This window comes from Trichinella spiralis (assembly GCF_000181795.1).
Source record: "Trichinella spiralis strain ISS 195 chromosome Unknown Scfld5, whole genome shotgun sequence".
Taxonomy (NCBI): domain Eukaryota; kingdom Metazoa; phylum Nematoda; class Enoplea; order Trichinellida; family Trichinellidae; genus Trichinella; species Trichinella spiralis.
Genome location: NW_003526944.1, coordinates 5,421,071 through 5,444,505, shown reverse-complemented (window position 1 = coordinate 5,444,505; position 23,435 = coordinate 5,421,071). Strand labels below are relative to the sequence as shown.

At 31.4% G+C, this 23,435-nt stretch overlaps 6 protein-coding genes across 6 annotated transcripts; 4 read left to right on the top strand and 2 right to left on the bottom strand.

The window, feature by feature from the left end:
• Window positions 1-1,323: 1,323 nt before the first annotated feature.
• Tsp_09330 (conserved hypothetical protein) lies at window positions 1,324-1,859 on the top strand. The gene is made up of 2 exons (XM_003375705.1): window positions 1,324-1,496; window positions 1,745-1,859. Exons 1-2 carry the CDS (start codon window positions 1,324-1,326, stop codon window positions 1,857-1,859), a joined length of 288 nt encoding a protein of 95 aa, XP_003375753.1.
• A 568-nt stretch (window positions 1,860-2,427) lies between these two features.
• Window positions 2,428-8,539, top strand: Tsp_09329 (putative HEAT repeat-containing domain protein). Its single transcript, XM_003375704.1, has 20 exons — window positions 2,428-2,441; window positions 2,840-2,886; window positions 3,557-3,617; window positions 4,072-4,430; window positions 4,483-4,541; window positions 4,606-4,698; window positions 4,751-4,815; window positions 4,898-5,000; window positions 5,237-5,305; window positions 5,356-5,522; window positions 5,582-5,689; window positions 5,743-5,865; window positions 5,935-6,108; window positions 6,201-6,325; window positions 6,387-6,480; window positions 7,265-7,352; window positions 7,449-7,594; window positions 7,652-7,827; window positions 7,919-7,993; window positions 8,259-8,539. Exons 1-20 carry the CDS (start codon window positions 2,428-2,430, stop codon window positions 8,537-8,539), a joined length of 2,427 nt encoding a protein of 808 aa, XP_003375752.1.
• A 113-nt stretch (window positions 8,540-8,652) lies between these two features.
• Tsp_09328 (putative HEAT repeat-containing domain protein) lies at window positions 8,653-10,097 on the bottom strand. The gene is made up of 6 exons (XM_003375703.1): window positions 10,025-10,097; window positions 9,877-9,976; window positions 9,683-9,818; window positions 9,449-9,623; window positions 8,936-9,100; window positions 8,653-8,786 (listed from the first exon to the last, which is right to left on the bottom strand). The coding sequence occupies exons 1-6, from the start codon at window positions 10,095-10,097 to the stop codon at window positions 8,653-8,655; spliced, it is 783 nt and encodes a 260-aa protein (XP_003375751.1).
• A 933-nt stretch (window positions 10,098-11,030) lies between these two features.
• Tsp_09327 (putative HEAT repeat-containing domain protein) lies at window positions 11,031-14,775 on the top strand. Its single transcript, XM_003375702.1, has 13 exons — window positions 11,031-11,048; window positions 11,250-11,306; window positions 11,666-11,752; window positions 12,042-12,131; window positions 12,200-12,859; window positions 12,922-13,215; window positions 13,282-13,428; window positions 13,510-13,533; window positions 13,579-13,725; window positions 13,785-13,979; window positions 14,044-14,199; window positions 14,339-14,431; window positions 14,497-14,775. The coding sequence occupies exons 1-13, from the start codon at window positions 11,031-11,033 to the stop codon at window positions 14,773-14,775; spliced, it is 2,247 nt and encodes a 748-aa protein (XP_003375750.1).
• A 4,968-nt stretch (window positions 14,776-19,743) lies between these two features.
• Tsp_09326 (conserved hypothetical protein) lies at window positions 19,744-20,956 on the bottom strand. Its single transcript, XM_003375701.1, has 2 exons — window positions 20,857-20,956; window positions 19,744-20,477 (listed from the first exon to the last, which is right to left on the bottom strand). Exons 1-2 carry the CDS (start codon window positions 20,954-20,956, stop codon window positions 19,744-19,746), a joined length of 834 nt encoding a protein of 277 aa, XP_003375749.1.
• Window positions 20,957-21,790: 834 nt separating this feature from the next.
• Tsp_09325 (ESF1 protein) lies at window positions 21,791-21,827 on the top strand (the record flags this gene model as incomplete). The annotated part of the gene is made up of 1 exon (XM_003375700.1): window positions 21,791-21,827. A coding segment is annotated over exon 1 (37 nt), but the record flags the coding sequence as incomplete, so codon positions are not given.
• Window positions 21,828-23,435: the final 1,608 nt, after the last annotated feature.

Below are 23,435 nucleotides of genomic sequence, written 5' to 3'. Positions count from 1 at the left end.
ACCACCTCGAATTTCCCTGTTAATAAATACATATACATCTAGTGGTAATAATTTATTATTGATAATAATAATAATTGCTGTTCATATTGGGAAATTAAAAAAATGTTTAATGTATAAAATGACGAAAAGGCGAGCACAAGCTTTGAAATGTTCTCTTCCTTGTCATTGTGCATGTTGCAAAGTACATAACAATGAACAACTCTATTAAAGGTCAGTGGTATATTTATTTCCTTTTAATTTTTTTCCTTTCCGCTGAAAAACACTTTTCCTACTTTTTTCCACGCCACGTCCTTGTGAATAATTGAATAAATAGTCGTCAGCATTTTGTAAATTTTGTAAAAAATCAAGTTTAAAATTCAGCTGGATACTGCTTTTTTTGTATTGCATATTCCAATTACAAAACGAAAACTCTGTTGCTATGCTGTGATTTTTTGTTTCTGGAGTGATTTTTGAACAAATCCGAAGTCTATTCTTTCTATTACAATGGAAAACATTGAAGGCAAATTTTACTTTATGCAAATTCGACAATAAAATAAACTAAAATTGGTAATTGGAAAATTTATTATCAAAATATGAATCGTTGTATCAAATTTTTGGTTAATAATTGATAAGCATTTGTAGAAAAATTTTTTCAATCAAATGTGAAAAAAATGATCAATCATTGATTGATACTGTTCAAGATAAAAAATATTCAGTTCTTTACATGAAGCAAGTACTTTGTGCATTTAATTTTTCTTTCGCTCAATTTCTCAGCAATTTTTCTTTTTCAATATTTGAACTACTTTTCTCTTATAATAATACTTCTTTTCCTTTACAATAATGTAAATTAAAAAATGAAAATTATTTATTTAAAATTTAATTAGAAAATTAATTAATGACCAAAATGAAATTTTTAATGGCAAACATTATTTGTTAAATTGTGTATAGTGTTTATGTGCATATTGTGAATATGATGAATGAAAATTAAATATCAAATTTACAATATTTCTGGAATATATTGTTCACTGATAATGGAATTGATATGATAGATGATGATGATGATGATGATGATATGACAATGCATTTGAACGTGTAATTTGAACATTGTTCCTATTGCTTTTTGAAAACAGCAATCACATAGATGTATATACAAATGATACTCTGGATGAAAAATTATACATGTATAATTTTCTGTCGTATCTCATAATTGTGATTAATCAAAACATTATATTTTTCCATTAAAAGAAAATTATATTTATTGAAATTAGGGTAGTACATCGTTGGTCAGTAAAATGGATGGAAGACATACGTACATGTTGTTGGTTTGGCTAGAAAGATGAAACGATGATTATTTCTGGGCTTAGGTTATTAGCTAAAAATGAAATTTCAATTCGATATTTCATTGGCTTGCCAGAAAGAACAAGCGAGCTAATTCCGGGGTTTGGATTGCTTGCTTGGCCGGCTGTTGTTAACGAAAGTAACGACCGGTCACAAATTACGCTCGTCCGTCATTTGAGGTGTTGATTGCAACGCTTTAATGAATAGCTTTAATGAATGGCTAAATATTAGAATCACTGACAATAAAGCAATACTTGAAAATTTATACGTCGATATAAAGAACAAAAAAGAATGCCAAATATATTATAAAGAAAATAAATGAATATATGCATATATTTATTCGATTTTTATTAATGTAAAATTTACATGCTTATGGTTAGTTGTGCTTACATGTAAGCGAGTTTAAGTAAAATAAAAAATTTTGCAGATGCATAACATCTCAGGATAGATGGAATAAATCTGGCGGTATTGTTTTTGATGTGAACGATCAGGCAATGATCCGGCTGCGCTTTTTGACAATCAATTTTGGTCAAGTGGATTGACCACAATGACCAAAGTGAACAAACAGTAAAAGCAAAACTGCCGACAAGGTCAACACATTCCTACACAATCTTTAGGGTCAAAATTAGGCTAAATTGACAAAAAGCCGGTCGCGTTGGCTTGCAATTTGTTACGCTTGACCGAGCGAACAATTCAACCAACCAACAACTACAATAATTATCACTATTTTAAATATTTTATAAAACAAAAAATTAAAAATTCAATATTCATGTCAATGTTGAAGAACGATAATAATATTTTCCGTTTTTTAGCATAATTGACTCATTTATGATGCTGTTAGACGAATAAAAGACAGTTTCTTAATGTAATTTGATGATTCTTTCACAAGAGATTGTTGTTGCTGCTTAAAATGCTCAACTCTACGACGCGCTGGCTTTTTGAAGAAGAATAATTAGCGTCATTTATTACTCAATAGTTGGTTGAGCTTTTCAAATAAAATGAACTATTGAAACTCGACGACGCTGAATGCTTTCCGTAATTGATGCAATTTCCGTCAAATGCGAGAACACTGCTTACACTATATACTAGCTGAGTGCTGAATAGTGAAAAATGCCACATAGCACGTTTAAACATGGCAATTACATATGTAAAATTAATTGAATCTAAACCATTTGAAAAGATCATTTAGCACAGCTAGAAAATGAAGAATAAAAATTTAATTCAAAATTGAAATTCTCCTACATTTGCAACAATTACAGTAATATTAAAAGTCTGCAGGTCTTTGTTCATTTTCATTTTTTGATATCCTGGTATATTCGATTTTGTATAAAAAAATTGAAAAAAATCATGCTTAATAAGAAAAAAGAATAAAAAACAAATCAAAATAAAAATAATTCTTGTGAAATGCACTCTAAAATTTAGTCTTTAATTTCCGCGTAATAGAACAGCATTTGCCCCAGGTTTACTATTAAATTTTATTATGTTGCGAAGGGTTTTTCATTTTTATTTTGTAAAATATTAGTACATTTTCCCCAGACATTAGAAAAGTATCATATTATCAACAGTTTCGTTTATAAAAATTCTTTATTTTTATGATGCAATATTTTTTATTTAAAAGCAACATTAAAGCGTATCTCTGAATATTGCATTTTGTTATTTATTTCTTTTCATTTATATTTTATGAAATATTTCATTTAGATAATTGAATTTATGAATTAAATCGATTTTACATTATTTATTTGTTATGTTTTGTTTTAAACACCTTTGCCACTTAATTCTTACAGTATGTATGAAATTTCAGCTTTTGAAATGATTTTGCTGCATTGATGATTGTTTTTATTTTAGAATCGGTAAATTGTATTTATTTACAAAATATTTTTATTTTTATGAATTGATTTGTTAATTTTCATGTTTAATTTTTTAATTTTCGAACGAATTTAATGCATTTTGTTGTATAAAGCTTTAATGAAATGTTGTTGCTCCAAAGATCCTGTTCATCCTTATTACCAATGTCCTAATAATTTTTATTCATTTAGATGTTAATGCTTGTTTGTAATAAAGCAAATGGGCTGTGATTTGTATCCTTCTATTTTTTGGATGAAGCTAAGCAGAGCAATGAAAATTTTCCCTCGATTGAAAATTTCAGAATTTTTGCTACGGTAATGTAAAAAATGGATCATTTTCTTTTGATTTTTTAAAAATTAATTTCAAATTGATGCTTTTATTTGTTGCATTGAAGAGTGCAAGGCTATTTTTTTAAAACCATGCACTGCAGCAGCAGTTGCTAACTTTGTTAAAAAGTAATTCTGTACTGAATGGAGAAAGTGGCAGTTTTAATTACGCTATTTTTAAAATCTCTTTTGTCTTGAAATTTTTGCTTTGAGAGTCTTGCTAAATTTGTCTTCAATGTCAGAAACGTTGTGGAACAAACTGACTCGTGAACAGAATGTTAAATGAAAATAATATAAATTTTCTGTTTGTTGATTAATTAGTGGATGCTTTTACAGTTTCTGAAATTTGCTTTTTGTTAAATTTCAGTATATAATTTTTCATTCTTAATGTGACATTTTTTGATTACTTTTATGTCCAAATTTAGAAAAATTGCATATAAATAGTCAATGCGATGATTGTGATGAAAGATTTTATCCAAGTTTTCTTACTGTAAATAATCGTTAATAAAGTGTTATTGTTTAATATTGCAGGCACTTGATTTTATTTGATGATGAAATTATATTTTAATTATGACAGTTTTAGTCGTCGACAGTATGCTTTTTGTTCACTTGTTCTGTTTGGTATGTTCTTATTGCTGCGATACTACTTTTTTTATCCGAACGAATCAAGTTTGAACGATGGAAAATGCTCCGTTGTGTTTGAACATATCATGCAAAGCTTCAAAGCCGATGCTGACATTTATGATGCAGTAATTGTTTACGCTGATGAAATTGCAGATGAAAAGCCTGTGTGGTTGCCCTATACTGGCAATGGTTATATTACTGTTGACGTATCTGAAAAGGGAAAAATGTACATTCGAGGCTTGACAGATGAATTTCTGGATGCTGGCTTTCGGCCAATTGTTGACGTGGCGCTTCAGACCCAATACAAGTCGATGTTAGGTAAATATTCAACTTTTTAATATTGATTATTGCTCTGATGGTTGCTTTACAGGGGCCTACATTGTGCACTTTAAAGACGGGAAAGTGGTGAAATTGCAATGCTATGATGTGGTACGCATGACATATTTATCGAAACAATAAATTGTTTTTTTTTATTTATAAAAATTGCATTCAGGGAGATCAGTGTGTGCAAGTAGTGACGACGTATTTTGTTCATCGTACCCGGCCATCAGTCTTCATACAACACATATCAATTTCTAATCCTACAGTAAATTTGTGAATGGTTCCTTTGCCTTTCTAAATAATTTTTTTAATTTAAGGATAACACAGTAATATTGCATTTGCATCGCGATGATGATACTTTACAAAGATTTACCAAGTCAAGGTGATTAGGATAATTTTCATTTATTCTATTCATATTTAAATTAAGCTGCAGTTGAATTTTTATTTTTTAAAATATTATTTAGAGTTGAGTCTCAGTCACAAGTTTCCGCTTTTCAGTATACGGGATCCGCAAATGGAAAAGTTGGAATGTCCGTGATATTGTCTAATTTTGCGAAACTGCTTCACGTTAGCTCAAAAAAGTGTTATTTTGTTCATTCATTCCGGCGTTATTAATTAATTGTTAAAATTATTTCTTTATTCCCACTAAGGATTGAACAGTTGCTCATTCCTTCGTTCGTTACACGTTACACTGTTTCTGAAGATGTGAACAAGGATAAGTTGAAGTCTGACGCCGTTCATTCTGCATTGAAAGTGAGCAATTTGGCATTTAATATTAGCAGTGTGATGATTTTTTTTCCAAGGCTTTCTACACGGTCACTGCATTGGACGATCATCCTATAATTGAAGAGCACACCCAAGCTTGGAATCAGGTATGGAGAAAATTATTATTTATTATCACTGTTTGATTGATTGCATTCAGCTTTGGAATAGTGGATTAAGTATATCCTATTCAAAAGCCCCGAATGGGTTGAATGGAGACATGATAAATGGAACAATGTATTACATACTTTGTCATTATGAGCTACAATCTGATAATTCGATGGAATTTTCGAATCGTCCCAGTCATTGTTATTCTTCACATTCAACGTAAATTCAGTTTCAGTTTAATTTAAAATATATCCTTTATTTATATTACTTTTTTTAAGACTCTTGCCAAGCAAATTGTGGGCGAAGCTGAACTCGGTTTCAACAATATTATCAATAAATTCTCTCTGGTCTTACACATTGGTTGAGCATGGGTGTGGGAATTTACTGTTAGAAGGTTGATTATTGTTTTTTTTCTTTTTGATTTTTCAATTTATTGTAGTTATATGAGTAATTTGCTCGCAGGTGCTACTGGTGTTGTACAAGCGTTGTTGCTTAGCTTTGGAGCTTTGAAGCACACTGCTCATCATTTAGAGTTTGATCAGCAACCGCAAGATTTGCATCGGTGAACGACTAGATTTGTAAAATCATTATACACTGAAATTGTTTACACAAAATTTTCATATCATTTAAGTGATTTTTTCTTTCGAAACATTTATTTTACAAAGTCGACATACGTGAATATTCGCGTAATGGTGAACGATGAGAACAGAGCCATCATGTATGCCAGTGTCAATCGAACGTCACCCACGGGTAAAGAGCTGTTCGCATGCGATGCCGGATGCTTGGATCCACCGATTGAATTGAGGTTTTTATCATTTAGAAAATTAATTTGAAATTATTCTTTTGCTTGTGAATATTGCTGTTGTCATTATTATTGTTATAATTTTTATTATGCAGTTCAAGTTCTACACTGATTCCTGTCAAACGGACAGTTCCAGCGACGCCTATTTTATACGTTACTGATCAACGAGAACACATTGAACGTTTGAAAATGTCGATCCATGTCCGCGAAGTAGCAAACGGTAGTTTAATTATATAGCTTTAATGGTTTTAGAAATGTATTCTCGTTTTCCCCATTTTTAGCCCCAGCTCACGAGCATCACATCATTGCTTTACACAAACATGGTCATCGTCTGGGCGGTCTTCCTCCTGCATTTTGGTTTTCACTTGGCGTGTTGTTAATTCTTTTCCATTTGTTTTTGATCAAACTGATCTACAACGAGTATAAAAGTGATCGCAAGCCATATCCAAATTGGAGATACAGTGCTTAAATGCTTAAAAAATGGCTTGCAATAAAATTCTCATAATGAATATGTTGAACAAGTTGTTAATTGGGAGGCCGAAAAACGATGGAATTATTTGTTTTCTTCTTTCAATTGAAAAATTTTCAATTAAACAGTTACTTGTGATTCGTTTTTGTTTTTATTTTGTTGTTGTTTCATTTATAATTGTTTTATGGAATGAATAAAAAAGATGGTTGATTTAAAATTCATGGCCACAGAAAAATTCATAATGATTGTTGCAAAGCGGCTGTCTTCTAATTTTAAATATTATTACATTTTACAAAATGCTGTGTTTAAATTTACGCCTGATCATGATGCGCAGATTACTGCTTCTTTAATTACTGTAGTTTGAATTAATACCTGCATTACTTTATTAATTGGTGTTGTATTATTTAGAAATTAATTTTTTTGCACTGGAAATTTTCGATGTTTTATGTTTTGAAACGTCAGAGGCTGTTAATAAATTCAGTTTATAAAATATTATCCGGTCAGCTGTCTACCAAGTAGGGCATTAAACGATGTGACATTTCACTTTATGTCATTGTTGTTATTTACATTTTGAAACTCAAAGTATATAGCTTAATCAGACTTATTAATTATTTAACATATCGAAAAAATAATCATCACGTTATGAATAGATCAATGAGTTTGTTATTTTTTCAGTTAAGCATTTTATAGTAACGAAAATTTTTATGATATTCTTGGCGTTAGTCGTCATGCTTCGCTGAAACAGATCAAGCGTGCATTTGTCGATCTTTCCAAAAAGGTAATATTATATATATATATATATATATATATATATATATATATATATATATTTGAATTTTCCGTATTATTTTTTTAATTGCACTTTCATTTTTAGTATCATCCAGATGTCAACAAAGGCGACAGGACGTGCAGCAGTCGATATGTAAAAATTGTTGAAGCATATTCGATTCTTTCTAAGCCAGAAAGTCGGCGTAAATATGATGCAGAATTGCATGCTCAAAATTATTCTCATGAAAATCGGTTTGGTTCGATTTATACTGATGTCATATTGGTTTGCAAAATTTTTTTATTTTCTAGAGAACGACCATCCAATAAGAATTATCAGTCGTCCTACAGTTACGGTTGGAATTCTTGGAATCAAAGTCCATTTTACTACTACGTTCGTCAGTCAACAAGTCAAACGAAAGCTGATGATGATGCTACAGATGTGAATGTGCATATTATTAGAGTGGTCTTCTTTGTTACTCTTGCCGGTACTGTTTTGCAGTTTATTCAGCATTAGTAAGATGTTTATCTTTCCTGTAATATACACTTGAATATACTACACACAATAATATTTTGTAGTATACAGAGGCTTAGACATATTAGGAATATGGAAGTTGTCGATCAGTTCGATGTTGATTCTGAGTTTTATCGAAGGTGATTTTTACTGTTGACCTTTCTTATTATCAGTTAATCATTTTTGTTGCAGGACTTTGACTGCAGAACAAAATATGAAGCGACTATTTGGCTCTGAAGAATGAACACTAATCTTGCAGTAGTAATTTTACTTTTTATTGTTAACCGAAATTGAAAAGCATTACCAATTTTTTAGACTTGTTATTTTCCTTATATGTCTGATAAATACTTTATAATTAAATTCCATCATAAAAATATAAAATTTAAATATATTGACTCTTGACAGCTTTCTCGCAGCCCCATGTTGATTTGTCGCGAGGAGAAGGTGCGCGGCGATTATCCAGTCCGGTAACGTTCGGACACGTTCAACCAGGCCAACGCTTTCTCGCTTTTCACCGAGAAGCAGAGAGAAGAACTGGCGAAGCGGCGCATCCAATGGAGCCAGAATCTTACACAGAAAGGGCTCCTTGGAGGGGACGGTGCAGGAAAACACTGCCCACTAGGCTTTGGGAACTAGCTCTGCAGGCGGGGATAAGCAAACTCTGGACCGCTTACCATTCCGAATGAAGAAGACTCCAAGTTCCTCATTGGATGTGAACCATCCTCTCGCCCAGAAACGACAAAGGAGACACTTGAACGTACAAGTGTGATAAGACGCTGGCGGTACCAGTTGCACTTTATTAGCCTATTGTGCTAATGGTAGAGGTGAAGAATATCGGATCAACGCCACAGTACCGTACGCTCAGCCTCCCCGCGAAATCATCGAAAGAAGCTCGGATTGATCGTCGAAATGTTGCCTGGCGGTTTGGTTCAGCTGAAAACAGCGAAGAGCATCATAACTTGTCAGAGTCGGTCTCCAGTCTTGCTAGAACTTGCTAGAAAACAGTGTTGGACAACGCCCATCCGAAACCGTAGGTAGATTTCGAAATTGTCGTAGAGATACTTTGTACAGCAATTAGTCACGTGCGTTGTTGGTGTTGTTACAAGCGTCAGTGGGCGTGTTCTGTGAATCAGCTGTGTGAGGTCTGTCAAACTCGTTCGAAGTCAGCATCCATTCGAGTTTAGTCGAAATGGTTGGTTGTTGATATGAATGAGTGAATTGAATCTCCTGCGGAACTGAGATACAGTCTACAGTAACTTGAAAATCATGAATCTGAAGCAGATTGCTGCGTCATCTATTAATTTTATGTGGATATGAATTTGGAATCATTAGCTAAACACATTGCTTTTGCAAGCGTTGATTCATTGGGAATCTTGCTGATTGCTAAAGTGCTCGCATATGATGAAAATTCATAAATGAATGGTTGAAAAAATTTGTAATTCTATTAGGTAATATATTTATAATGGATATTGTTATTTTAAAGCAAAATAATTTGTATTAATTGAATTAGGTATGTAATTTTATTCTTTGTTTATTAAAAGAATTTTTATTTATTAATCTGCAAATACAACGTATCCATTACAATGTATATCGACGTGGAGATTTTATACAATTTTTGAATGGACTACATAAGCCGGCATATTTTCCAGTATTGCTTTCCGGCGCTTCTGCAGACGTAAAATTAATTTCTTCACTGTTGATGAAGTGGACGTTTCTTTGATAATGTAAAATCGGTGAATCATTCGAATATCCAATAGATGACAGAGTTGGCTAAAGCAAATAAATTCACTCTTTCAATTGTTGTTGTTTTTTTACTGATGAAAATAAACCTGTGGTAGCTTCATCTTCAATAATTGAGGAAGAATAGGAGTACTCGATCTCCAAGGAGAAAGAGCTGTTAAAGTAGAATAAGGACTGTTTATCGAACTGTTTTTTGTATGTAGATATGAAGACGTTAATTGTTTTCTGAAAACAATTAGACTTTCATCAAAATTTATATTTAAATTAATTTAATTTAGTTTACTTTTTTGCGCTGTAAAAGCTCAAATCTCTGCATGAAGATTGAATTTCAGGCAAATTTTGTTTGTATACGTTCAAAATGCTGGATTCATTTTCTACAGATGCTAAAATTCGAATTATCTTGTGAATTTAAGTCAAACTGTCATTTTTACCTGATGCAGCTCTTGGCACTTCTAAACTAGATTCAAACGAAGATGCAGCTGGTGAACTTTTGTCTGCGCTCATTCATTCACCTTTTATATTGTGGTTAACTGAAATGGCATTAAATAAATTCACTGAATTCGTTTAATTGAAAACATTACAGAAAACGGACAATTATGATTAATAAACGGAATAAAATGTGCAAATTGAGAGCATTTGATTGTTGTCGTACGTTTGCTAATCTTTAGCTTCTAGCAAAACGAAAAGTCAGCATTAAAGTGTTGAGTTTATTCTGTGTAATTTTATCCAGTAAGAGATAAATTTGAATAGCATTCAATGCACAAATAACACTTGCAAGACGTGAAGCGACACTGTACTGCATGGTATCAGTAATGAATTGTACTGATTAGCCACAGGTTATATTCAGCTTCTTTTATTACATTGTCATTGTTGAAAACTCTCTTCGTCAGCTGTTCGTTGTAACAGTCGGCTGCACTCTCTTCTGGGTTCGTTTTCTACACTTCTGCGACTCTTTGGTCACTACTACTTTTGCTACTTGTCACTCTCTTCGTTTCATTTATCTAGCTAGAGCTGTGCGGAAGTTGCTGTGCGGTATCTCTGGCGGCTGCTTTCTTGTCACTGCCCCGGATCCATGGAACGAAGGCACGCTTCGCATCGACATGATCAGCGGTCAAGGGTTTTTGTTGCCAGTTTACTGTATCTTCTTCCGTGTGGTCAGACAGAACCGTGTTACGTAAGCCGCCAGACGCACCCTTCAAATTTTCTCGGTAGCGTCCTCGACCTATATCTCAGCGTTACGTAATCACGATCAGAAATGACGAAATTTGCTGGAGCGGTGTTTTTAGCAGCGTGTATTAAAATATAAGTGTAAAAACAATTATCTGGCTTGAAAAATTTCACTACCACTGGCGCACACAGCAATAATACAACCACTTTTGTGCATCGTAGTTGCTCAAGCCAGACAGTTGTTTTCCGTGTAATAGCGATTTTAATAGCATGTCATTGTATTGTAATGTAAATAAAATTTAACTTTTAATTTACTAATAATTTATTTTTTAGGATTAATATTATTTAAATGTTGAAATTTTATAATTATTATCTGATGTTTGTCAATTTTATAATCTACAGTAAGAATAACTTAATTTACTCACATTACTGTAGTGTTTATAAGTAGTTACAGTTTTGTTTTTTGAAGCAGTAAAGCTTTATTTGTAGATCATGCAGTCGAACGCCCAAGATAGTTTGACACGCTTAGCTAAAAAAGCAATGAAGGTATGTTAAAAATGCATGTGAACTTTTTAATTTTATGATGCATATTTACGCTTTTATGAAAATATAAATGTGACTGTTTGTTTGGTTTTTTTTTATAATTTTTGTCATATATTGAAATTTCCGTTATATTTATTATAATAATTGAAATGTTTTTAATGGTATATTTATCTGACGTAATAAATATAACGTAATTGAAGTAGAAAGTTTTGATCTATATTATTTTTTCTATTTCGTGAACTTTTTCAGATATATGTTGCTTTATTACATATGGAAATGTCATGAACTGTTAAATAATCTGTTTATAAATTTTAATTTACATATAGTTGTGATAATATGAATTTTTTAGATCGATTTTTTAGCTAACTCATAGTTTGCATGTTTCTGTTCTACGTGTGAGATTTTTAGTTGCATTTAGTATACTATACGAAATGTCAGTTTTCTGTTCGGTTAGTTTTACATTTATTAAATGTTTTAATGTGTGTATTAATATATGTATATATTAAATTTTGAGGTATGTTGTAGTGCAGTGGTTGCAGGTAAAATTTTTAATCAAATAAACAGCTTGCAACTGAACTAATTTGACGGCACTGTGTGTTTTTGTATATTTTTATATTGCGTTATTTAGTGAAATGTTTTTTTCAAAATTAACGGTAAGTGTTCGGAATTTGTTTAAAATTCATATAAATATATAGGAATGTATTTTTGTAAAGCAATTTTCAATTTATTTTGTATTAGGTGAAAAACAAAGCACCAGCACCAATTCAGATAACTGCGGAACAACTTCTTCGTGAAGCAAAAGAACGAGATTTGGAAATTTTACCTCCGGTATTACAATTTTCAGTTGATTGATTGGTTATATTTTATTTTATTTTTCATTTTTGTTTTCATTTCAGCCTCCAAAGAAAAAGATCAGCGATCCAGAAGAATTGAAAGAGTATCAATTCAGACGGAGAAAAGAATACGAAGATTGCATACGTAAAAATCGAAATAGCATTTGCAATTGGATTAAATATGCGAAATGGGAAGAAAGTCAGGGAGAAATGCAACGAAGTCGGTCAGTGTTCGAACGAGCTCTGGATGTTGATCACAGGAACATAACACTGTGGTTGCAGTACGCTGAAATGGAAATCCGCAATCGGCAAATCAATCACGCACGCAATGTGTGGGATCGTGCCATCTCTATTTTACCACGTGCTATACAGTTTTGGTTGAAGTACACTTATATGGAAGAGATGCTTGGCAATATTCCTGGAACTAGGCAAGTTTTTGAGCGTTGGATGGAATGGGAACCAGGTGAACAAGCTTGGAATACGTACATCAATTTCGAGATGCGTTACAAAGAAGTGGATCGTGCTAGGAATATTTGGCAGCGATTTATAAATGTTCATCCGGATCCGAAGAATTGGATTCGTTATGCGAAATTTGAACAGCGTCAAAAATCAATAACCAACGCTCGTATGGTATTTGAGCGTGCTGTAGAATACTTTGGTTTGCAGCACATGAACGAAAATATTTTGATAGCGTTTGCAAAATTTGAAGAAAATCAAAAAGAGGTTTATTAATTTATTTTTACTTTATTTGTGTTATTTTTATGCAATTTGCAAAAAAGTTTTAGCACGATCGTGCTCGAGTAATTTACAAATATGCCTTGGACAATTTGCCGAAAGATAAACTTGCCGAAATACAAAAGGCCTATGCTATTCATGAGAAAAAATATGGCGAAAAATTTGGGATTGAACATGTGATAGTCGGCAAGCGGAGAAGACATTATGAAGAAGAATTGGAAAAGAATTCTTTCAATTATGACGCCTGGTTTGATTATTTAAGATTATTGGAAAGTGAGCAGTGCGATGCTGATCTCATACGTGACACTTACGAAAGAGCTGTTTCTAATGTTCCACCTAAACCTGTATTAAAAAAATATCTATATACAATAATTGCAATTGCAAATTATATTACGAATTTGTTTTTTTAGGTGAAAATTTATTGGAAACGATACATTTATTTATGGATTAATTATGCTGTTTATGAAGAACTGGAAGCCAACGACATGGAACGCGCTAGAGAAGTTTACAAAATGTGTTTGGAAGTGATTCCGCACAAAAAGTTCACTTTTGCTAAAGTTTGGCTATTGTTTGCCTATTTCGAAATAAGACAGTTGGATGTAAAGGCAGCGAGAAAAATTTTAGTATGCATATTTTAGTATACATACTTACATGCCGTGAACGTATTCGTAATAAGATTGTATTTATTGCGATAAATCTAATTTCAGGGAAATGCTATTGGAAGGTGTCCAAAAGAGAAACTTTTTCGTGAGTACATTGATTTAGAATTGAGGCTTCGTGAATTTGACCGTTGCCGAATATTGTATGGCAAATTGCTTGAATTTTGTCCTGAAAATTGTGCAAGTTGGATTAAAGTAAGTGATTTTTGAAATGAATTATACATCAAATTCATACTTATGCTTTTGATGTTTAGTATGCAGAATTGGAAACCCTTTTGGGTGATACTGATCGTGCTCGGGCGATTTATGATTTAGCCATTTCGTGGGAGACGATGGATATGCCGGAAATATTGTGGAAATCGTACATCGATTTTGAAATTGGACAAGGTGAATACGGGTTGGCCAGAAAGTTGTATAAGCGATTACTTTCAAAAACCCAGCAAGTCAAGGTAGAAATAAATTATTTTGTACTTTTTAATTGTTATTTTTTGATTTTTTTAAAAATTAATATAGGTTTGGATTAGTTTTGCTCGTTTTGAGCTTTCTGTTGAAGACGATGGTAACGTTGGCCGCGCCAGATCTGTGTACCAAGAAGCGAACAGAGCTTTGCAAAATTGTGAAAGTAAAGAAGAACGAGTTTTGCTATTGCAAACGTGGAGAGAATTCGAAGTAAGAAATGTGATTTGTATGGAATTTTATTTTTATTTACCATTACAATTGAATGTATAATATTGTGAAATTTTGCACAACAATTAATACGTAAGTGAAGTGGATTTTTAATTTGAGTGTCATTCATTGTTTTTTGCAGAAGGAACATGGTGATGCGGATAGTTTGAATGCTGTTGAATCGCAAATGCCGAAGCGAGTGAAGAAAAGAAGAAAAGCATTTGCAGAAAATGGGGTATGATTATTTGAATTTAAAAATAGTTCTTTTATTTTTGTTTTTCTTTTTATTCAATATTTTAGACTGAAATTGGTTGGGAAGAATATTACGATTATATATTTCCGGCAGACGAAGCAGGCACTGCAAATCTTAAATTATTGGCTTTAGCGAAAATGTGGAAGAAGCAACAACAAACGGTGGTTGTTCAAGATGATTCTGAACCGACATGCTCAAAAATGGTGGAAGGTTTGAAACGAGATCATTCTGCTGCAAATTCATCAGTTGCCTTAGATGTAAGTGAAGATCCAGACAGGGATATAGACATTGGAAATTCTTCCGATTCAAACGATTCTGATGATTAGAATTGGATAGATATTTTTCATAAAATTTAAGTTGAAAGTCGTAATCAAATGAAATTTGTTGTTTGTTGTATATATTGTTTTGCATTTTTAACGAATTTCATCAACCAGATAGCCAAATTGTTTTTTCTCGAAGGCATTGTGATAAAAAAAATATTTCATTTAATAATAAATTAATTTGAATATAACTTAAATTTTTTTTTCTATTTCTGGAAAACTTTCTACAATCACATTTAACATTTCTTTTATTCTTCAACAAACAAAGTGACATTTCAATGATTCCCAGTGCATTTTGAAGATGTTTTCAAAAAAAATGCCTGACAAGCATCAAAAGTTTGATTGAAATTGAGTAATCAATTTTTACAACAGTACGAACAAATTTATCTCTAAATAATAGAAACTTGACTATTTCTGTAAATTACATTTCATTTTCAAATTACATCAAAATACTGTTGAACATAGATATTGAATTTATAATCATTGAGAATGATTCTGTTTTCCATTATTAAAAATAGATCTGTTTTATGCAAAATTTCATGCTTTTGTACAACAGCCGTTTGTTAAGGTATTTAAGTTTTTGAAAAGAAAACAAATATACACTAATTATTATTAAAAGTGAAATAACATGGGGAAAAAATGAGCATCTTCCAGAAGCTGAATTTTTTATATCCTACATTTGGTTGAGATGCTGTAAGAATTTATTATTTATTCAGCAGGAAATCTAATACAGCGTTGAATTCAAGTGATGAACGCTAGGCGTATACTGTGAAAATCAGCGTTGCTTAAAATCCATTTCTTTGCTAGCACCTCTCATTCGCTTAACGTATAACTAGTCCAACCGTATTATATTGCATGGATTTTTTGAAAATCAAAATCACTTAATATTTCTGCAACGATTACGACTAAATGTAAATTCTTCTTTTGATATTCAAAAATTGAAATTCAATTGTTGCAAGTTAATATTATTCATGACATGTAGTGTAATCAGGGAAAATAGAAGAGTTAAACTGAGCTACGGAACTGTGGAATAACATATGAATAAAATGTATTTACTGATTTTCATGTTGCAAATCTAAGAATATAGTCGAAGTATGATCAAATATGGAGACAACAATATTTTCCTTTTGTGCAGATTTTCCTCCACATTTAATTCTTAATTTAGAACAATACGTTAGACAGCAACACGTACATTAATTCTGTTTGCAAGCATTTCTACCATTTAGTTTTATTATTTTCACTCGTTTTTTCATAAAAAAAATTTTATCAAAAACAAAGCTGTGCTTTTTATGATAATAATCTTTTCAAATATAAAAGAAAAGAATTTCAATATATGCAAACGGCAATTATTTAAATAAAAATATTATGCAATTCAAAACAAATGGGTTAAAAATAAAAAATTAAATGACAACAATAATTTATACTCTTAATTATAAATATAAAAGCAGTTTAAATGCTACAGTTGGTCCAGCCGTTCCCTTGTTTGTATTCCATTGTTGGTTGATGTGGTGACTGGAATACCTCTAAAATTTGAGTAGAAATGGTCTTCGACAGGAAAAGCGCTGAACACGAACGGAAAATTCACCATTTATAACTTCTCAAATAAATTTCATACAGAAAATAGCAAAAATCACACATGTAAATGATGCAATGAAATATTTTCATTTTCATTCTGCAAGTAAATTTCAATTTTGATTATAAATTTTTTTAATATGATATTTCTGTCCTTTAAATGTTGTATTCAAATAAATTTATTAAAAATGAAAAATAAATGTCACGAATAATAATATTTTGGCATAATTATACATATGAAAATTATTTCGTTACAACTGGCAGTGAAAGCGCATGTTCGTATTCCACTGTTGGATAATGTGGCGGTTTGAATACTTCCAATGGTAACACGACAAAAGGAGGTGTTGTGAAGAAGTACAAGCATCCAGCTTAATGCCCCCTTGAAATTGCAAGCAGTGCTGAAATGCTACCTACCAGTGAACGTTTTACAACTTTTCAAGTGGAACTGATACATTAAATATCAAAAATCATATGTTAATAATGAAATGGAATATTTTTATTTTCATGCTCACATGAATTTAAATATGTATTTAAAAAATTAACTTTTTCATGGATATTTCTTTTTTAATACGTTGTGTTCAAACAAAATTATTAAAAATCAAACATAAATGTCGCAAATAATAATATTTTGCTCTAATTATGAATATAAAAATTATATTATATTAATTGGCAGTGGAAACGTCTCCGTGTTCGTATTTCACTGGTGGTTGATTTCAGGGTTTCTGCACTCTTACAAAGTGTGGAAATAAGGACGAAAGCAAAGATGCTTTATGTCCCTCAGTGACACAACAGAGCACTTCTAGGGTAAAGTATTCGACACTTCTTTATCACTTCGTAGTATTATTTTTGAAAATTTTGCATCATCTGAAATATTTGGTTAATTACATTTTTTGTTTGTTTAATTTTTTTTCTAAAAGCGATAAGCAAAAGTTTTTACATTTATGTGAAAAGCTTTTTGCTTAAGTTCCATTTATGTGCGTCATTTTTGAATTTTCAAATTTTGACAGGCGTGGGTGCGTTTTGTCTGAGCTAATTTTTTTGTGTCAGTCTGCATCGTTTGCATTTTACCTGAATTTTCAATTGGTGACTTTTGCCCTCTGAAGTCTATTTTAAATTGCTGGAAAGCATTCCATTTTTCTAATTGATCCAATTAATTGAATAATTCCATTTATTAAATTCATTTAATTGCTATTGAGTTGGTGGTTGATGTTCAGATTGAGTACCTCTAACATTAGAGGAGCAGTCTTCCTTAGACACAAAAAGCACTGAAGGGCTGCAAGCAATCTACGCTTTGCAACGTTTCAAATAAATTTCATAGAGAAAACAGCAAAAATCATATATATATATATATATATATATATACATAAAAGATAAAATGAAATATTTTTATTTTCATGCTAGACGTAAATTGAAATTTTTATTATAAAATTAATTTCTTGACATGATATTAGTATTTTTTAATATACTGTATTCAAACAAATTTATTAAAAATCAAAAATAAAATCAAGAATAATAATACTTTGCTTTAATTATAAATATGAAACTTAGTTCATTTCACTCGACAGTGGAAACGTCCGCTTGTTCGTATTCCACTGGTGGTTGATGTGGCCATTTGTGCACTCTTACAATGCGCGCAGATGTAGCCAAAGAGGAATGCTAGCAGAATTCCTAGTACGCCAAAAAGCACATACTTCTGATAAGTGCTTTCGTTTCACACTTGGCATTTGCATTCTTTTAAATTTTACATAATTAAAAGAAGTTCATAAATTACATTTTTGATTTGCTAATTTTGTTTGTCAAAGCGAAAAACCAGAGTCTTTACATTTTTGTGAAAAGTTTTTGTCATGAGTTCCATTTATGTGGGTCATTTTTGAATTTTCAAATCTCAAATTCAGACATGCGGGGCGTGTTTTGTCTAAGTGAATTTTTTGTTATGGCGTTTTCTGCCCGGTAATTTATATTTTGACTGAATTTTAAATATCAAGGTCATCTTTGAATTTTCAAATTGTTTTCATTGGTTGAATTTGGCACGGTATCTCTATTTTTTGCACATGATTATTCTTTTTTAATGCAATGCACTCTCTAAATTATCCGGTTACTTTACATGAATTGCTATTATTTCAATTACGTCCGCTAATTTATAATCATTGAACATGATTATATTAAGCATTATTAAGAATAGATCTGTTCTGTGTAAAATTTTATGTTTAAAATCAACAGCGGTTTGTTCATGTATTTATATTTTTAAAAGAAAACAAATATATTATAAACCAATTATTTTTAAAAGCGAATTACTGAAATCAATTAATATTTCTGCACCAGTTACAATTTTTTATATTCAAAAATTGAATAAATTAAGTGAAATTTAATTGTCGCAAATTAATATTATTCATTACATGTAGAGTAATGAGCGAAAATAAGAGAGTTAAGCTGAGCTAAGAAACTACTGAATAGTATTTGAATAAAATGTATTTATTCATTTTCATGTTGCAAATCTTATAATATAGTCGAAGTAGCATCTGATATGGAGAAAAGAATATTTTTTTTTAAAGCAATACATTAGTCAGAAACGCGTATAGTAATTTTGCTTATGAGCACTTCCATCATTTAGTTTTATTATATATGCTGTTCTTTCATAAAAAATCTTTTATGAAAAACAAAACTATGCTCTAATTATAAATATTAAAATTAATATTTTTCAATTGGCAGTGGAAACGTCCGCATGTTCGTATTCCACTGGTGGTTGACGTGGTGGTTTGCGCACTCTTACAAAGTGAAGCAAACAAGTCCGCCATTCAACAGAACAGAGATATGAAACCTTTCAATATCTTGTTTCATTACTGAATTGCATTGTTTTCCAACCAAAATACTCTGTGCGGAAAGTTTTTCAACTTTATTTTATCACTGCATTATTATTTCTGAAATTTTGCATCATCTGAAATATTTGGTAAATTACATTTTTTGTTTGTTTAATTTTTTTTAAAGCAATAAGCAAAAGTCTTTACATTTATGTGAAAAGCTTTTTTCCTGAGTTCCATTTATGTGCGTTATTTTTTAATTTTGAATTTTCAAATTTTGACATCTGTAGGCTCGTTTTGTCTGAACAAATTTTTTTGTGTTGGCTTGCAGCCCGGCAGTTTGCATTTTACCTGAATTTTTAATTGGTGACTTTTGCCCTCTGAAGTCTATTTTAAATTGCTGGAAGGCATTCCATTTTTTTTAATTGATCCAATTAATTGAATATTTCCATTTATTAAATTCATTTAATTGCTAAGTGAGTTGCTCCTTTTATTTCTGCTTTGCATAAGATGTGAAAGTAGTGACCAAAGCGTATCAATCGTTTTGTCTTTCAAAGACGATCGTAATATTGTAACGAAACGTCCAGCTGCGCTGAAGCTTCCCTCAGCTTGACAGGATGTCGTTGGTACTGTTATAAGTGCATCGTATGATATTTGTATTGTCCTTGGACGTTGCTATCGGCTCGAAGGAAACCATTTCGTTCTTGATAATTTGCATAATGTCTTTACCAAAACAACTATCCATCGCGTCACATTTAAAATACTTTCCTTTTCTGATCAGTGTATCAAATTGGTCCGCGATACTTTCACTTATATCAAGATCCCTTTTTTCGCTATCATTACCATATCCGTTAATGTTTATTCTGATCTGGATTTTGAACATCCTATCAGGCAGTTCCTTCGCTGTAACCTTCATGCCTCGTTTATTCATCCAGGTTAGTATACAACTTGAACTTGATGAGCAAACGTAGTTTGAAGAAAGATTATTAATGTAATACAATAAGCCGCACAGTGATACGCTTCTGCTTTCTTCTATTCTATTTTTCATCGCATTGAACAACTTTTTGGAAATGCCACTGCTTTTCTCATTAAGGTTTTCTAGTAAAAATTCAAGAACAGTTTCAGATGTTGCTTCAGAACATTCTTTATTTCCAACCGCATTGATGCACACTGCACGTGGTTCCAAAGTACTCATATTGTCGGATATTAAAGTTTGTTCCATTTTAGGATAAAAATTATCTATGTCTAATAAACTTTCCAAAGCACTCCTTCCGCAGTCCCTGTTCCTTCTGTCTGTCATAACTCGTGCGCTGAGCATTGCTAACACTGTGCGGTGGACTGTGGATGATAAGGCGTATATAAATTTAATTTTCGAACATTTCAACATTGCGTTTTGCAGGTATTTCACACTTTTTTTTCATATAAAGGTTTTATCAAAAATGAAACTGCTTTAAAGAATAATAATCATTTCAAATATGCAAGAAAAGAATTTCAGTATTTGTGGTGAAAAGAATGTGTATTTGAAAAGAATTTCAATGGGCATTATTTAAATAAAAATATTATAAAATTCCAAAAATTTGGGTCAGAAATAAAAAATTAAAAAGCATTAATGATTTATACTTTTAATTTTAAATATATAAAAGTTTTCCTTGAAATTGGCAGTGGAAACGTCCGCATGTTCGTATTCCACTGAAGGTTGATATGCCGGCTTGTGCACCCTTATAAAATGGGCACGAGTTGGATAGAGAGTGAAGTTTGATAAAGATGCAAGCGTGTTCAGCATGTTCCTCTATCCTTTTATCGCATTGTGTTAACATTTTTGAAATTTTACATAATTAGAAATTTTCGATAAATTACTTAATGTTGATTCTCTGCTTAATTTTGTTTACAGCGCGTGATGGGAGTGCGCTTATATATTTTTTTAAAAAGCTTTCGCCATGGGTTTTATTTATGTAGGCCATTTTTGAATTTTCAAATCTCAGATTCAGACATGCGATGGCATATTTTAATTAAGTAAATTTTTTGTTATGACGTATTCTGTCAAAAAGTTATATTTTGACAGAATTTTTAAATGATGATATCTCTGAAAGTGAAGGTGATTTCTGAACTTTTAAATAGTTATCATTGGGTGAATTTTACAAGACATTTGAACTGTTTTTTCAAATCAGATTCAAATAAGTTTAATGTAACCGTTTCTATCTGCTACATTACTAATTCTTTGTACATGAATATCTATAATTTCCATTACATCAGCGGCAGGTTAGCATTCATCTTTGAGAATAATTTCAAATGCACTAAAACCCATTTCTAACGCCACAATATGCAAATCAGAGTCCTTTAAAAATTTCCTTACTCTCAGTAATCTTGTATTGGTTTCTGGCAAGTGGCAGCCCTATGAAGATTCTCTGATTTTATTAGTGGCGTTCAGTAACTACTGAAGTCAGTTTTCAATTGCTGAAAGGCATCATATTTTTCTATTTTGGTTTCGTTTTTTTCAAAGCATTTGATACTTATTTTGTAAATAACTATCATTTAATTGAAAATAATTAATTGGATATATTTGAAAATTCAATTTCATATTTGTTGCATCTTTTACTATGTGTTTAAAGCATCAAAATTTTTCATTTAATATCACTTTTGCAGGAATAAAAATGGATAAAGAAAAAGTGAAAACGCAGACAACACGAAGTAAAACATGTGAACACAAAGGGTAAATGCGATTTTTTTCTATGCTGATTCTGTAACGTTTGGCTTGGGATGATTCTATAAACAGGAGTTATTCCTTTGTTTAATTAAGTTAGTGAAGTTTGTAATATGTTAGATGTAAGTAAGATATTTTTCAAAGTAAAACTGTATTTTTGTTTTCTTTTCATGTTGAAGTGAGGTGAAAATTTATCTTTATAAGAATTTCTATCTCACTTAAAGAATTTTTAATTCTGCGTGCAAAGTGTCGATCTATTATGCACATCATCATCTATTAAGTTGAAGTATATTTCAAAAATGAAAGCATGGAAATATAATTAATAATTATAAATACAGTTCTATACAGTATACTAATTGCCAAATTACTGATAAGAAGGTTTGAAAGAAACGACCTCATCAGAGAAGAACGAACATTGCATCCATATTTGATATCTCGTTTCACTGGTGTGTGATTAGCGGTGGCGGTGCGTAACTTAACTGCAAGGGAAAAAAGCTGTATTCAGAAAAAAATTCAATGTCAAAACTTTTTGTACTCATACTTTTTGTGCTTTGTATATTTCAGCGTCAGTATTTTTCTGTATTTACGTAGGTTTTGAATAAATATGCACAACAATTTTATACAGAATTCTTAAGTACATAAATCTATACATTGTAGGCTCTGATCAAATTCATTTTTCAATTTATTACTTTGCGTAATAATCTAGATTTAACTGTAAAAGACGATAAGTTTTTCAATTTTCACTTGCTTATAGCATTCAATTTCATTCTGAATTGAACAGGTGGAATATCACTAAGCGCACAGTGTTCTCTATTATGCAGGTCAGAAAAATACTGTTTTCATACATAAATTATTTAATTTCATTATCATTTAATATTGTTTTTAAAATTTTACATCATCAAGAAAATAAATGAATCAAAATTTTCATCCAGTTAATTTTGTTGATCAAGCGGCGCAGCCAACGTGGGCACATTGTTTATATTATGTTGAGATTATGTCCTAATTCATCTCTGTGTAGCACATTCAACTTACTTACGCCGGTTTATTTGGCTGCATGAGCATTGCCTGACTTTTATGCAAATTGGGCCATTTGAAAATTGCCATCAGATTAGCAGAGCGCCAGTCACACAGACTGTTGACTTATAGCAGGGTTGAACGACATCTGATCAATTCATTTTCGCGTTAAATGTAAAGCAAGATATGCTTTAAGATATGATAGAATGTTATCTCTTCAAGCATGGGCGTTATCTAGTTTGTATGCAAATTTGAGTACATTTTCAATTTGTTTGCTTTAGTGCTTATATGACTTGAATAATGTTTGTTTAACTAAATGAAAATTCGTTTCATACTTGATAATCAGTAGAAATGAACTTTATGTAAATTTTCCAGAGGCGACTATTAGTCGCTCCAGAAACTCATTTCGGGAAGTTTCAGCGCAGGATGTGCGGTGAAACACAATACGATTCAATAGAATGACAAAGAAGAAGAGCATTAAAATCGGTACTTTCACATATTATGCAAAGCAGAAATAAAAGGAGCAAATTATTCAGCAATTAGATGCAGATGATTAGAGGATATATGCAGTCATTCCAAAG

Coding starts and splice junctions, on each gene's coding strand:
- Tsp_09329 (XM_003375704.1), top strand. Junction 7,595..7,651: donor AATTATTCTCATGAAAATCG/GTTTGGTTCGAT, acceptor TTTATTTTCTAG/AGAACGACCATCCAATAAGA. Junction 7,994..8,258: donor GATTCTGAGTTTTATCGAAG/GTGATTTTTACT, acceptor GACTCTTGACAG/CTTTCTCGCAGCCCCATGTT.
- Tsp_09328 (XM_003375703.1), bottom strand. CDS start 10,097: ATGAGCGCAGACAAAAGTTCACCAGCTGCATCTTCGTTTGAATCTAGT. Junction 9,977..10,024: donor AGTGCCAAGAGCTGCATCAG/GTAAAAATGACA, acceptor TTCGAATTTTAG/CATCTGTAGAAAATGAATCC. Junction 9,819..9,876: donor AGCTTTTACAGCGCAAAAAA/GTAAACTAAATT, acceptor AATTGTTTTCAG/AAAACAATTAACGTCTTCAT.
- Tsp_09326 (XM_003375701.1), bottom strand. CDS start 20,956: ATGTTAACACAATGCGATAAAAGGATAGAGGAACATGCTGAACACGCT. Junction 20,478..20,856: donor CTCGTGCCCATTTTATAAGG/GTGCACAAGCCG, acceptor TATCATCCACAG/TCCACCGCACAGTGTTAGCA.
- Tsp_09330 (XM_003375705.1), top strand. CDS start 1,324: ATGATTATTTCTGGGCTTAGGTTATTAGCTAAAAATGAAATTTCAATT. Junction 1,497..1,744: donor ACGCTCGTCCGTCATTTGAG/GTGTTGATTGCA, acceptor AAAATTTTGCAG/ATGCATAACATCTCAGGATA.
- Tsp_09327 (XM_003375702.1), top strand. Junction 11,753..12,041: donor AAATGTCAGTTTTCTGTTCG/GTTAGTTTTACA, acceptor ATTTTGTATTAG/GTGAAAAACAAAGCACCAGC. Junction 14,432..14,496: donor AAGCATTTGCAGAAAATGGG/GTATGATTATTT, acceptor TCAATATTTTAG/ACTGAAATTGGTTGGGAAGA.